At 44.6% G+C, this 15,854-nt stretch overlaps 1 protein-coding gene across 1 annotated transcript in view; it reads right to left on the bottom strand.

The window, feature by feature from the left end:
* Window positions 1-15,854, bottom strand: part of LOC133135871 (collagen alpha-1(XXV) chain-like) — an 84,716-nt gene that overhangs the window by 19,230 nt on the left and 49,632 nt on the right. The window contains exons 14-29 of the mRNA XM_061253191.1: window positions 14,682-14,744; window positions 13,172-13,240; window positions 10,972-11,016; window positions 10,212-10,256; window positions 9,293-9,370; window positions 8,363-8,386; window positions 7,033-7,077; window positions 6,875-6,919; window positions 6,592-6,672; window positions 5,042-5,104; window positions 4,086-4,136; window positions 3,345-3,371; window positions 2,606-2,686; window positions 1,932-1,967; window positions 1,038-1,091; window positions 110-163 (exon numbers count right to left, since the gene is read on the bottom strand). Coding sequence (XP_061109175.1) covers window positions 110-163; window positions 1,038-1,091; window positions 1,932-1,967; window positions 2,606-2,686; window positions 3,345-3,371; window positions 4,086-4,136; window positions 5,042-5,104; window positions 6,592-6,672; window positions 6,875-6,919; window positions 7,033-7,077; window positions 8,363-8,386; window positions 9,293-9,370; window positions 10,212-10,256; window positions 10,972-11,016; window positions 13,172-13,240; window positions 14,682-14,744 — 861 coding nt within the window. The remainder of the gene's footprint in view (window positions 1-109; window positions 164-1,037; window positions 1,092-1,931; window positions 1,968-2,605; window positions 2,687-3,344; window positions 3,372-4,085; window positions 4,137-5,041; window positions 5,105-6,591; window positions 6,673-6,874; window positions 6,920-7,032; window positions 7,078-8,362; window positions 8,387-9,292; window positions 9,371-10,211; window positions 10,257-10,971; window positions 11,017-13,171; window positions 13,241-14,681; window positions 14,745-15,854) is intronic.

Genomic DNA, 15,854 nt, shown 5'->3' with positions numbered 1-15,854 from the left:
ATTTTGCAGGTCATTTAGCGCCTCTAGTGAAAGTAATTTTACAAGTATTGAAATCTGGGATTATGGTTAGGTGTTTGGAACTCCATAGAGAACAGGCAGCGACACTCACAGGTAATCCGTACGGTCCCCTCGGCCCAGGTTCCCCCGCTGGTCCTCCCTCACCCTGGAACAAACACACTGTCATCAGCACAGCCTCTTCTCTGTACACATTATTCGATAGCAGGCAGTACCCTTTCCTCAGGTAATAAGAGTGTGATTTAATTAAAAAAAAAAAAGTATTTCAATGACAACCAAAGGATTAAGGACATACACACAGGTATGGAATGCTGAAGTTAGAACAGACACAGGAATCTAATGCTGAAGTTAGTACAGACACACAGGTATGGAATGCTGAAGTTAGTACAGACACACAGGTATGGAATGCTTAAGTTAGTACAGACACACAGGTATGGAATGCTGACGTTAGTACAGAGACACGGGTATGGAATGCTGACGTTAGTACAGAGACACGGGTATGGAATGCTGAAGTTAGTACAGAGACACGGGTATGGAATGCTGAAGTTAGTACAGTCATGGGTATCTAATGCTGAAGTTAGTACAGACACACAGGGATGTAATGCGAAAGTTAGTACAGACACACAGGTATGTAATGCTGAAGTTAGTACAGACACACGGGTATGGAATGCTGAAGTTAGTACAGACACAAAGGTATGGAATGCTGAAGTTAGTACAGACATGGGTATCTAATGCTGAAGTTAGTACAGACACACAGGTATGTAATTCTGAAGTTAGTACAGACACATAGGTATGGAATGCTGGAGTTATTACAGACACAGGTATTAAATGCTGTAGTTAGTATACACAGGTATGGAATGCTGAAATTAGTACAGGCACATGGAATGCTTAAGTTAGTAGACACACACATATGTAGTGTTTATTACGGACACGGGTGTATAGAATGCTGTAGCTAGTACACACAGGTGTGGAATTCTCTAGGTAGTACACACAGGTGTAGTAGCACGCTACAGTAGACTCACCATGTCACCTTTGGGTCCAGCTGGGCCTGGTGGACCTGCAGGCCCGTCCATTCCCTGCAGAGGGGAGACACGTTGAGTCAGTATCGCAGAACACACAGGAGCGCAGACATCACGGCCAAGCTAAGCAGCCAGAACCCTCGGCCTGCTCCACGACGGCATAGAGGAAGGAAGCTCTGCTCCAACGAGCAGGAGATCCAGGCTGGAGATTCTCAAAATAATGCTTGGATTCACCGCACAGCTGAAGGCACCACTGTAAACAGAACGTGGCACAGGCCCAAGAGAGCCTCTATGGAACGTATGACATAGGTATGCATAACCTTAATGTTAACACACAACGCACAATTAATGTATGAGTGAGGGTTAATACTGTGTTAATATTACACCAGTGAACAAACACAAGACAAGGGACCAGAGGCGGTGTCTGGGGTTTCATTCTTGCATTTATTAATTTGTTAAACCAGTGGTGGGCAATTCTGGTCCTGGGGTGTGATTTCAGTTCAACAAATCACCCTGGCTAAATGAGCTATTTGGCCATATATACCAACACTGGTTTACTCATAGACTTGATCCTAGCTAAACATTTCATATCGGAATGCAAGAAGAGGCTCATCAAGAAATGCAGCCAAAATGCCAGATGGTGTAAATGTGAGGGGTAATTAAGCAATTGAGACCAGAAGTTGACCTGAAAACCACTTCATTGCCGACCTCTGGGTTAAACCATCAAGTGCACATCTCTGCATCTCCTACTGCAGGACGTTCTGAGGATGAGGTCATATGCCCTTAAAGTGATTGGGGCAGGATGGGAGGGTGGAGTTGAGGAATTGGGAACCTGGTCTGGGGCATGGTGAGGTTGTGGGGCTGGGGCTGTGAGGCTAGGGGGTGTGTGAAACTCACCCTAATTCCAGGCTTGCCGTCCAAGCCAGACGCCCCCTGCATGGTTATGGAAGTATGGGTTAGATGAACAGGGGATTAGTCCATGGTGGAACACACTATGAAACGTTCACACTACCAGACCTGGGTCAAACACGTAATTCTTCAGGATTCAAATACTTTTCTATGCTTTACTGAGCTTGTCTGGTGTATTGGAGAATGCAGTACTCTCAAAAATTACAAACCGCGCTTTCTTTTGTCCTATTGGTTGGACCAGGCATGATTAATCGAACACAGAAAAGTATTTGAACCCAAAACAATTACAGATTTGACCCAGGTCTGCACACTACTGACAAAGTTACTGACAGAACAACCACAAACACAGGGAAGAACCGGCTGGTCCACAACTGCACAAACACAGAGACACACACACACATGCCCCGGCATAGCTGACTGTTAAAGGAGGGAGATTAAAAAGAGAGAGAGAGTTCGGGAGAAATTGAGGTGAACAGAGACAGAGAGAGGGGTAGAGACAGCGAAATAAATAGAAAGATTAGAGAGATAGGGAGGATCAGAGAAAGTTTGAGACAAAGTGATAGAAAGAGGGACAGAGGGAGAAGTTGACTCAGAAAAAGTCAGAGAGAGATTCTTGTGGCGAGTTTGGCTGGAGATTACCCAGGATGCACTGCTGTACTTACAGGGAGGCCCAGGGGCCCTCGATCGCCCTTGTGGCCAGACTCCCCTCGCATTCCTTTAAGACCATTCAACCCAGCTTCTCCCTAGAGAGAGAGAGAGAGAGAGAGAGAGAGAGAGAGAGATGATTAGAACCACCGACCTTGCGTGTCCCAGTCATTTACCTTAACCACTACGCTACAGACTGCCCCTGTACTACTAACCCCCATCAACCAGTCTGCCATGCACACTGAATTAACATTACTGAGGTTAAAAAACTGAGCAGCGGCAGATGGGAGGGGCCCAGGCACATATGAATTCCTGAATGAGGGGTGCATTGTAACAGAATGAGCTGCAGATCTTGAGTCTCCATTACTTTGAATTTTGAAATGAAAACAGAGAGGAGAAGATCTTGATTTAGAGACATTTAAAAACAATCTGTTTACACGATTGGATATTATTGGAGAAAATAAGGCAAAACACCTGGCTCAAAACTTCAACAAAGGTGACATTCCTGGGAATGAAGTCTGGGACCTCTGTTACAAACCCAGTCCCATAACAATTGCAACTGTTGAGATCAGATCCATAATGTCCAATTCAGGCCCACTCGAGGTTAGAGCACTCTTCATAATGCTGTATTTCATCAGAGATCACTTAGGACGATAAAATATGTCACATTCTATCATTACAGCTGTGCTACTGGATTAATAGCTTATGGACATGTGGGGCATAGGCATGCATGATTCTATCACTGTGGAGACTTACCTTAGGACCTGGAAAACCATGAGGACCCTGCAAAACACATCCAGAAAAATGATTTACTTTTTGTTTTCTTCTGGTTAATCCCACCAATTTGTCGCTTCCCCCCTAAAGCGAAAGGCTGACGGCGAGGAAGTAAACTAGTTTCATAATTGGACAGGGCATGCGAGAGAACAGCGTGATCAAAAAAAAAACGGCGGCCCTTTTTCAGCTGGGCAGCATTCAGACACCAGCTAGTTCACGCCAGCTGAGAAACTGCCTGTGAAGATTGAAAGCTGATTTACAGCTCTGCACTTGCATCTTACATAAAATAACACCCGAAAGCAGCGTGTGACTGTTCAATGAGAGTGAGGAGAAAAAACAGCAAACATGCAATGAATACAAAAAATCGGCTCATTCCCCCTTAATTTGCAATAGAACATTTTTCCGAAATCACTGCTGCGCCATGGATTCAAACTCAGCTGTATGGTTGCTTGTTTAATTATACTGTGGATAATGACTGACTGGACTTTCACTTTCTGACCCACGGACTTTCTCCCTGTGGCATGCACACAGGTGGCACAGAGGGAACTCATTGTTGCTCTATTATTCTTAGAGCCCCCTAGTTCCCAGAATTCCTTGATGTTACACAGCCCATGGGAATTCTGGGAAATTGAGGTTTAAACAGACTTACTAGCAATTGAAAGAGAAGAAAACAGGATGAAATGTCAGTCAGACCAGAGAACATGCCCATGCCAAAGTGCTCACCATGGGCCCCGGTGGGCCGTGGGGGCCGGGAGATCCAGGGGGGCCGATGATCTGCGGTGAAAAATAGTGAGTCACATGGCCCTGTCATAACCAGCATCATGATAACCTGGAGCAGGTGTACACCTCTGCAGGACACACAGAGATCACGGCAGTGCTGCAGTCTGTTCTGTACACAGGGGGCAGTCCTGGTTGAGTGCCTCTGCAGTTGTGATTGCTGTATGAGGTGGATATGTGTCATTTGTATTTGAAGAGTGTTAAGCAGAGAGTGGGCCTGGCTAAGTTTCCGGTGACAGTCAGTGAGATAGCCAATCAACTCGTCTGGCCAGAGACCAATGCCACCAAATGCAGAGAATTCAGTTCACTGCTGTTGGAATTGTATGTTGGCATGTGTGAGTGCGTGTGTGTGTGAGATGTCAACTTAAAGACAAGTTTAAATGGAAGTTAGAGCAGCACAAGTTTCCGTGATATGATGTGTAAATGAGTGAAACAATATTGTAAGGGGGGGGATTCTGAAGGGTGGGGTGTCACTTTGACTGATGCCAAATGAGGAGGGGGATGTCAAATGAGGATGTGTGCCACTGCGTGAAAACAATATTGATTGGACGAGAATGGATAACTGACAATGACGTAAAGTCTAAATTCAAATTGTTTTCTACAAAGTTGTTGGAAAAAAACTTTGGTGTGAAAATACAAAGTATTACAATTTAGTTAATTCTATGGAATATATACTTTTAAGGCCTGTTTGTATGGTTATAAAGAATTGACTAAATTGAATTTTGATTTCAGCTTGTCTTTAGATGCCCATAAACTAAAGTTTGCTTCTGAATCCACAGGAAGATTCCACAAATAGACAGGTATGGACACACTGTCGGTGCAAGGATGCATTATATGAGGTAGTTTGGGGGTGTGTAGTAGCACAGGATAACACAGACGAGAGGGGCGTTGCCCGTACTCACCGAAGGTCCCTGAGGCCCAGGCAGTCCTGCGTCCCCCTTTTCGCCCTTCAGCCCGTTCACACCCTGGAAAGCAGCAGTAAGGGTATAAGGAAGTGTGTGTTCACAGGCACTGATTGAGTTTTAGAAATGTAAGCTTTCCAATGATACCAAATTTATCTCTCTGCTCCAGATATCAAGGGAATTGTGTTCCATTTCATTTTGAGTGCCACCAAACCATGTTTTTGAGATAAATGGCTTCAAAGTTTTTTTGTGTGAGAATTACATGAGGCTGGGAGACTACCGACACTGAGCTACCAAACTCCGGGGCTGTACTTTGTCATCTTATGCATAAACCCTTTAAAACTACATACAGACCATGAAAGCAAATACATTAAAATGTAGCCACGAACACAGCTGATGCACTTGTTTGTGACTGGTGAATAGTGACAAGCTGTCTAGCCTCCAAACAACTCAACTCAGGTGTTACTTTCACTTTGACATCTTGCTAAAAAGCTTAAAAACAAAAAAAAAAAAATTTGAATTTGGCATTAAGACATGCAAATTATGAAAGCCTAGATATTGTTCTACAAAATTAAGATGAAAGCCTAAAACAGCCAAAAATGAACATTTTCTACATAAACATCGATTTACTGTATGTGAAATTGGCGCGACATACGACTGAATATGATAGAACAGGTCACAAATAATTATTGTAATAGTGTTGCCCCCTTTCACACACACACAGACCTACGGGCAGTTTAAACTCTCCAAATACCCTAACCAGCATGGCATTGGACTGTGGGAGATAACCAGGGGACCAGGAATTGACCTTCCCGCAGAAGCTAGCAAACTCCAGTGTTTACTAGAAGTATGGCACTTTATTATGCCTCTGTGCCTAAAAACAAATGTAAATTATACTATTTTGGAGAGTACTTTTGCATTCTAAAATTTCTTCACACTGAACTGATTAGTCATCCCTTCAGATTTAGTTACCCAGTGCACATGCTGTGGTGCTAAAAACAGCCCCAGTGCACATGCTCTAGTACCTAAAAAGCCCCATAAACAAACATGGCAGCCTCCATGAACTGGCTTCATGCACCATTGAGCAGCTCCATAAGTATCGATGGAACCAGTAAGCAGAAGCTGTCTCCAATTCTTATTTATCTCAATGGAGAAAACCCATGCAGACCCGGGGAGAACATGCAAACCCCACAGAAAGGTCCTGCCTCTCTGCTACCCATAAAACATGTAAAACTTGGCCATTAATTACATTACATGACTGGCATTTGGCAGATGCTCTTATCCAGAGCAACATACAGTTGATTAGATTAAGCAGGAGGCAATCCTCCCCTGGAGCAATGCAGGGTTAAGGGCCTTGCCCAAGGGCCCAACGGCTGTGTGGATCTTATTATGGCTAGACTGGGGATCGAACCACCGACTTTGCGGGTCCCAGTCATGTACCACTACGCTGCAGGCCGTCCTATTCTGGACGGCTCCAACAAATACCGTAAGGGTTTATCAGGATCGAACGAGAACGGAACTGGAGGGCAGATTTGAGTAGAGGATCTTACAGGCAAGCCAGGCAATCCCAGACTCCCTTTGTCTCCGGGCAAGCCATGGACCCCCGCATCTCCTCTCGAGCCCTTCAGACCCTACACAGAGGACAAGGTTTTGGTCAAAGTCAAGTAAGATGAAAACCACTGCTTACCACTCGCTGTCGTGGGTGAACAATTCCATTATAAACACCCCTGTTGTTCAGTGAGGACTTTGTCGAGTAACTGATATAGTTTCAGTTACTTCTTTCAATTGCGTGAAGTGGGCTGTAATGGACTTGACCAAACCTCCGCTACTCACCCTCTCGCCGTCAAGGCCTGGGAGACCTGGTGCTCCACGCTCGCCCTGAAACAGGGTTTGAGAACAGGGTTTAAGAACACCAGCTGGTCTCTCTCTGAGCCAGAAGCAGATAGCACAGAAGCACAGTGGTGTCTGCCCTACAAGTAAAGGTGACTCACCTTTATTCCTGGTGGTCCTATTGGTCCAGCTGGTCCTGGAGGACCCTGTCAGCAGTGAGAGAAACGTTATATTTTACGTAAAACCTGTTTCCCACGCACACAGATAGACACACACACACTCACACACATCCACAAAAACATGCAACCACGCCAGCACATACACATGCACAGACACACCAAGAATTATTTCTCTCTCTCTCTCACACACACACACACACACACACACACACACACACACACACACACACACAGGTGTTAGGGAAAAGCAAGCAAGGATGAGACACATTGATTGTCGGAATTAAAGGTTCAAATTCAGAATAACAAAGTCATGGGCTGATCCTTCTCCTCCAAGCCTGGAGCAGAATTTCTCATGAAGTTCGTTATGATAGGCTGACATCCCAAATTCTGCGTCAGTGACAAAACTGCTGGTGTCATTGTTTGGAAATAGTATTTTGGATGTATTTGCAGATCAGTAATTATTTTATATGCTCCTAATTTATTCAGAATTACACCCAATACACCGGCACTGTAAGGATAACCCAGACCTGTAGCTAACCCACACCTGTAGCTGACAATGTTACCAAAGATCTTCAATATCTGATGGACCCCTACATGGACAAGTTGTCAAGGGCTAGATACATTTTACTTTAAAATGCTTGCCAAGATACATTTATGAATGAATGTATGAATGTAAACAATACTTCAAATCTCCCATTGGTTGAGTTTGGGATCCCTGTCATTAGCAGCAAGTCACAGGCTAAGTTTCCTTTCCACCCAGATGTTTCGCAAATCTTGAGTGAATTTCCGAAAGTCGGCAAAGGAAATCACAAATCTGTGTGTGTTTCCATCAACTACTGTTATGCAAATATTCGTAAAAGGACGCAACAATATTACATGACCAAAAGAGTGCCAGCTGCCCCTTTTTGGTTTTCTGGATTGGAATCATGCGACATCCCTGTCCCTGTCACATATCTGAAAAATCCGTTTCCATCTTCTCATTATCAATACGCCAACTTTTCCACCTCGTCCAAGCATAAAAACTATTTTTTGTGCTTTTTATTTCCAAAATTTCAGGCATTTCCACATTTCCACTGAAATTTAAAATCTGCCTAAAAGCAATTGGATGGAAACCTCACTACAGACACACATCAGGACAGAGCTAGCATGTAACTTCCACCAGGCTGAGATTTCATGAAGTTGATGGAATGCTTTTTTGCATTTTCATCTGACGGGGACAGCATCACATGTTAGATGGGGGAAAAGCACAGGGATTCATGCTGGTCAATGGGGAAGGACTCATAAAAAACAGACAGGTTTTGGGACAAATTACCGTCACTGTAATTGTGGTAATCTTCTGTTGGCGGGCGGAAGAGTAAAAGAGATTAACGGTTACACACCACAGAAATCTGTGTGGCAGCTTGCTGCCTGTGTCAACAGTGCTGACCTCTGAACTCCTTAAGACAAAGGACCTCTGTTAAACTACTGACGGGACCTCTGTGTAGCCTACCCCTCAGTATCAGGTTTTCCTCCATACCTTTAAATCTCGTTTTAAGATTCACCTCTTCCCCTTAGCCTATGAGTCTGTGTAATGTTTGGCCTAGAGTATTATGTCTAGTGATGTGCAGTTGTTTGTGTAATTTTACAGCACTTTTGTAAACATGTTGTTGTTTTAAATGGGCTCTATAAATAAAGTAGACTTGACTCTGTCTGGTGACCTTTGACACCTGTTACCAGCCTAATAGCACTTTTCAGCCAATAGGCAAATGTGGTAACGCTGTGATTCAGTCCATAAAAAGACCTAGATACCGTCAATATGCTTCTCTTACCTCCTGTTCTTCAGTGTAACTGACTTAATTACAACAATGAAAGTCTTTAAATGAATGTAAACGTCGGCTAATATCATACCATTTAGTTACTTGAATGGTAATAATTATTACTTCGGTAATTATCATAATTAGAGCACAGGGTAGGGATAAAGGGGTATAATTAAAAATGGAAATCCTTGATATAGTATATGCCCATGTAAATGGACTGGGAGGGTTATTTGGTTTGCTATCCATCCATATTCCAGATTTTGAATGCTGATCTGGGACCAGTCTTGCCTGTATCCTCATAATTGATCAGGCTGGGATAGAGAGAGGGGGAAAACTGATCCTAGATCAGCTGTGCTACCAGGATCTGGCCCCAGCGCCAGAAGGGTTGACTAAGGATATGAGTAATGTTTGTGAGTCACGACCCTGCAAGTCTGGTGACCTCTGACCTGCAGGGCCTCCTGGATGTTTCCATTGTAGTCGATGATCTCGGTCGCCCCCTGGTCACCCTTCAATCCAGGAGGGCCCTGCGGGGAAGGCACAGCACCGTTAGGGGGGAAGACTGGAGGAGGGTATGGTGTGATAGAACTTACGGCCAAAAACCATAGCCCCCACTGTCAAACTCTGAGTAGATCAATGATGATGTCACCGATAACCTGAAGAGTTGTATAAGTGTCTAGGACAAAAATGTATTGAGCCCAATGGCGGGTTATAATACAGAATGATCCCAGAATGCTCTGGAGCAGCGCTACTCAATTCCTGGTCCAGGAATCAATTCCGCAGTGTCTACATGGATTTGCTTCAACTATGTACTATGCCACCTGATTTCACTAAAAATGTTTTCCTGCTTTGTTCAGGCAGTAAGGTCATTCGTGAAATCAGGTGGTGTAGCACATGGCTGGAGCAAATACCTGCAGGCACTGTCGAGTAGTAGAACTGTAGAGGTCTGGGAAGAGACTATTCATATTGGGTCTGTTCCCATTGCAATGCAGTCATACATTTAGAAGCGCATTTACAGCACAGGCAATGAGAGGTGAGGTGATACAGTAATGTAATAATACAACCATGTTTTATTACAGCAATGTAGTGAGGTACATTCAAATTTGTTTTGGATTCAAAACTGTGCTGTGTTGATCCTGCCAGGTGCATTTGAGCCTGCTATGGGCAGTGTTTACACTTCTGGGAATTGTTTAATTTGTTTAAATACACCAGGCAGGCTTAGTCAAATGCAGAAATGTCATTGAATCCATGACAAATACTAGTCCAACCCAGGTCTGGAAACAATGTAGTGATGACAACCCAATTATGTCATAATGCTCATGTCATAATGTTATAATGCAGTGATGTCATAATGCAGTGATCACTCACTCTCAGCCCCACGGATCCTTGTTCCCCTTTGTCCCCCGTTTCTCCCTGAAACACACATGTGTGACATCATCCCAAGGCATTCAGACACAACTCAGGGCTCAGTCATATGTGTATACCAGCCCTATAAACACATATCAGCACTGGTTTAATGTCTGTGCTGTTGGACCTGGGGACCCACATTTCCCTCTCCTGACATGTGAGGTCACTTCCTGTACAAATTAGTACATTAGTCACAGCCTTACAGCCCTTGAGGGATGGAACTTCCTTCAGTACTACACATGCAGCAGCTGCTGCAACTCTTTCAAGACTTAACCTGCAGAGTGGATTTCTGGGTTATGCATGTCATATTTCATTTAGTACAACAAATAAGCATGCCTACAAATATAAGAAACACAATCAATCCTGTATCGAAGTATCCACTCTCAGAAAGAAAGGCCTTTGGTATGTCTCCAAAGATTAACCCTTTTTCACTCTTTATGGAACCCTATATCATAGGTATGAAGTGTGACAGCTCCCAGACATAGAACCATTTTGCCTGACAAAAACAATTTAAATAGATAGGGTTCTTATATGGAATCCAAGGGTTCCTCTTGGAACCTTTTTTCCTGAGACTATGAAGGATAACAATCTAATCTTGTGTACATATTTAAAAAGCTCATCTTTGGGAACATAACCCAAGAGGGTAAAAACAGGTACCCCTAATGTAAGTACCCAGATAAACCCAGTAACCCTGGGTAACCGCAGGGCATCAGACACTGACCTTTGCTCCCTTGTAACCAGGGGCTCCAGGCTCCCCTTGTCCTCCCTGGCAACCGAGAAGAGTAGCGACAGAACGAGAGAGCGAGAAGAAAGGAAGAAAAGTGGAATAAGAGAAATGAGAGAACTATAAGAGCTTGTTATTTATTATTACTTATTAGTCTGTCACAAGTGGGCGGTTTGCTGACGCTGTGCAGATGTAGACCTGGAGGTAGTTACTATTTCTGAATCATCTGAATGACACTTGTTTTTTTTCTTCTGGAAGATCAAAGGGCCGAGGCTATAGCAGCAGTAGGCAGTGTTTAGCCCCCGGGCTACGCTAATGTTCAGTTCAATTCCGTGCCTTTCCCTGATGTACCCCATCTCCGTGTGGCAGAGAGAGAACAGAGCGGCATTATGACTCGAACCCCCAGTAAATGAAGCCCGCTGGCTCTCATTGTTTGAGATGTTTTAGTGCACCTTTCTTTTCAAGTTGCCCGAGCTGTCAAATGGCTCATTTGTGAAGCAAATATTTACAGTCGCGCGATGAACGGCAATAGCATCGGTTTGACTTTACGGCAACAGTGGCTACGGCCGTCAGCGTGCTCCTGGTTGAATCACTGGAGAGTTATGAGCGGCTGTTTATTTAAACTCCGCCTCCTTTGGTGTGTCTGTCATTTTAATTGGAGGGCAGAGACTCCCAGGGGCTCCCTGATAGGATGTGAAAGGAGCCCCGGGTTCTGTGGGGTCCTGTCTATGTTTAGACTGGGGCTCAAGCCACCTGTAAAATCAATCCCTTGGCATAAACACAGGCAGCCGTAAAAAGGCCTGCTTGACAAATGCCAGACTGTCTTTACAGCAAGACAAAAAACACTGGCTACTTGCACAGAGCATACTTTTAAGCTATATTATTATTATTGACAAATTACAGTATTACTTTTTAGTGTTCTCTGATGTTGAATGACATCATGTTGTTCTGGAATGCCGAACACCATGCTGTTCTAGAATGAATGATATAATTGTGTTCTGGAATGTTGAGCTACTGTTCTGGAACACTGATGTCACAATCACCCCCTCAAAGGCAGTGAGATTGACTCCTAAGAATCATTTTGCTTTCCTGCTGTGCTTTCAGTCACAGTGTGTGAGTTGGCTGAGAAGGCTGGTAATCGGGAAAGCAGGCTGTGAGAGAGACTGCATCAGGCAAAGTAGAAGCCTTAGGACGCCCCACTGGCTCCATGATTACTGATGAGGTGCCAAATCAATCACTCCCCTCTCTGACATCATGTGTTTTTCTGCAGAGTGCATTCATCAATGTCAACGCATTACAAAACAGAGTGACATGCTTAAACTGCATTCATATAGCAGCTTTATCCAAAGCGCTTTACAATTGATGCTTCTCCTTCACGCATTCACACACACACACCAACGGCAAGTTGCAAGGCACCAATCAGCAATCCCTGAGCAATTAGGTCTAGTAATAGTATAGTTAGTTCGGCACCCAGGGTGCGATCGAACAGGCAACCCTCCGACGGCTCTCAGCTCCTGAGCCAATGTCGCCCTAATGGGAGCTTATTGTGCACACAAAGGCAGTTTAGGTCCGAGCAACAGGGGGCACTGTGACCCATAATATCGGTGCAGTGAGGGGCAGGGAGTGAAACCTGCAACCTTATCTGCTTTGCCCAAAAATGAGCTGTTAGCAACATGATGAGGTCATCCCTGCTGCCTTACCAAAACATTGCAGGTATCAATACCAGGTTCAGTACTGCTGATTTAATTAGAAAGTTTCTTAAAAATGAACTACTTCAGTAGTATTGTACAATAGTACAGTAGTACAGGAGCAGTATTTTAAAACTGTTGTGTATATAATAATAATAATAATAATAATAATAATAATAATAATAATGTTTTCAGTACTTTCCCTGCCGTTCACAGAAATGTTATGAGCTCTACGGGCTGTAAATGTAAATGCCACTAGAGGGCAACGCAACTCTCTGATGGAGAACATGGGACAGAAGGAGCTGTTGAATGTTCAGAGGTGCTGTTCACGAAAGAGGCCGATGCAAATGCTTCAGACAGATCCTTTCTGTTTTATCTTTTGCTTAGATGTGTTTTCGAGTGGAAGCTCCCTTCCCAAAGCGTTGCAGCATTTGAGAAAAGATCTCTCTCTGGGTGTCTCGCCCCTGACTCCCAAAGCAGAGGGTGGTTAGCGGGGGGGAGGCTCTGACCTTCTGCCCGGTGGGTCCTGTCTGACCTCGCTCTCCTTTCCCTGGTGGGCCCATGTCACCACGCTCGCCCTGCAGGAAGAGACAGGAGATCAGGGGAGTGATGACAGGCGAGTGCCAGGTCCCTCCCACAGTCTTCTGTTACACTCCCACACCCTGGACACCTCCTGTATATTGGTCCATCCACACATAAAGCCCCTCCTACATCCTGGCCCCTCCCACACACAAATCCCTCCTATATTCTGGCCCCTCCCACACACAAGCTCCTCCCATATCCTGGCTCCTCCCGCACACAAGCACCTCCTACATCCTAGCCCCTCCCGCACACAAAGCCCCTCCTGCATCTTGCCCCCCCCTACACTCAGGTTCCTCTTGTATATTAGTCCCTCCCACACACCAGCTCCTCCTACAGTTTTGCCCCCTCCCACACACTAGCTCCTCCTACATTTGTGGCCCCTCCCACACACCACCTCCTCCAACATCCTAGCCCCTCCCACACATACTACCCCTCCCCAAACCCAGGCATGTTTCCAGCTCGACAGTGCGAGTGAACCATCACACTTCCACCAAGATCAATCAGCAAGCCCCAAATGTGTGTTTGCATGTGTACCGTATCTGTTTTGTGTGTACACTATGTGTGTGTGTGTGTGTGTGTGTGTGTGTCTGTGTGTGGGCATACATTACATCAGTATCTGTGTGTGCGAAGACAGAGAGTCAGAGACCCGTGTGCTGGGGGTGGGATTACTCACACCGGTTGTGTCCCACCCTTAATGGGGCTGTGCCCTATCAAAACGATTCAGTGAAATAAAGAGACCATGAACCCAGCTGAACAAAGCTAATCACACCATCACCCATTCAATGAATCATGCCGTGTCAACTGCCTCAATGTTCCACCACAGAGTGTACCATACAACAGCCTTAGTGGAGGACACACCCGTAAACGCAGTAACGAGTGAGAGATCTGAGGTGGGATTTGAACCCCAGTCTCTCACTCCAATCCCAGAGACATAACCATTCCTGGATACTTTATCCCCTTAACTATTTGATGAATGCCAATCATTTACGCGATGTAAAATTTTAACGACATTTGTTGGTCATATACTCTCAGAAATAAAGGTATGAGAACTACCTAAAAAGGTATAAATGCTGGTCACTAGGTGGTACCCTATAGGTACATCGAATTCTACCCTTAGCCAACAATATATAATTAATTTTTGCTTGGAAAACGTACGCGTTTGTACCTAATGCACTTTAACCATACATTTCTGCAAAATCTCTAAATACTCTCACTTATGTAACTGTAGTATAATGTGCAAGGTGCACTGTATACAGCTAATTAGCTGAGAAAGGGATAATTGGTTTCAACAGAAGTTAGAAATTAAATCCAGAAACAGATAGAGCCATCCAAGAATGGGATTCCTTCAGCACCAAGCAGTAAGAATGCATGTGTGCATGTGTGTGGGTGCTTGGGAACCCAGAAAGGGCCCCAAAACCCCATAGAAGTACCCCCTACCTTGGTTCCTGGGAGCCCTGGCAATCCTGGCTCTCCCTGGGGGCCCAGGAATCCAGGTTCACCCTAAAATGAGGCGTTAGACCAACTTTAATCGCAAGACGCAAATTAACCCACTTACCGAGTTCTCTTCGGTCACACCTGTCACAGCACGGACCCAAACTGTTCGGTCTAAATGTTCCAAACAACTCAGCTTATGAGTACCACACTGACATTTTTTATTGTTTGTTTCATTCCTTCTTCCAATCTCTCAGATTACATTACATTTGGCAGAAGCTCTTTTCCAGAACGATGTACAACAAAGTGCATAACCATAACCAGGGAAAAGTGCGCTGAAAGACCCTAGAGGGAAGTACAGTTTCAAGTGCTAGGAATGACCACAAAGATAAGAACTTGGACACTGATGAGTAGATTAAACAAATGAGTCCAGCTGCTGAGGTCTAAATGGAATGCGAAAGAATGGAGAAGGACTCTCCTCTAAGCCACAAAGGGATCCTAGTGTCCATGGATGGAGCAGGACAGACTTGTGTTGCAGAAGTTCCCTCGCGGTTTTGCACCCTTCAATCACTGTTCATCTCCGAGCTTGTCTTGTTTTTCCGTTTAAAGGTTGGAGCCTCTAACGGGAGCTTACGGTGGCCTGCTGAACGTTTGCTCAATAGCGTTTTTCGTGGCTCGCTACATTCTTGGTATGTGTAGCAGCAGCTTTACGATTTCAGCTGACTAAACATTGCGGGCTTCTACTTCAACTGCAGGGACATATCACAGAAGTGTTGTTTTTACATCTGAGAACTGACATGTATTTGCAGAACCAATGGATGCCTAACAATGCAACTGTCATTGTAAAAACGCACTCATTGGCTCGACCTGTACAGTGCTACATAAAAAAAGTGAACTGACTGATCACTTGCAACTTGACTGGACTGCTTCCGCACTATGAAAGATTGAATTCCTAGCCACCATGGTAAAACCAAGATACACACACACACAGAAGGAGAGAGAAACTGCCTCTCAAGTGTTGCCGACCACAAGGAATTTACGCCAGACCTTAGTTGAGTGATACCATGTGAGCACCACATTAGTTCAGCATTATATGAGTCCAAATGCATTGTGGTCTTTAAAATAAAAACCAGGTTATGAAACGCAAAGCTTTGTTTTTTGTTTTTTGTACAAGGCCAA

Source organism: Conger conger, chromosome 8 (genome assembly GCF_963514075.1).
Source record: "Conger conger chromosome 8, fConCon1.1, whole genome shotgun sequence".
NCBI classification, from domain to species: Eukaryota; Metazoa; Chordata; class Actinopteri; order Anguilliformes; family Congridae; genus Conger; species Conger conger.
Note: the sequence above shows the minus strand (reverse complement) of the source record. Positions and strands in the feature narration are given on the sequence as shown.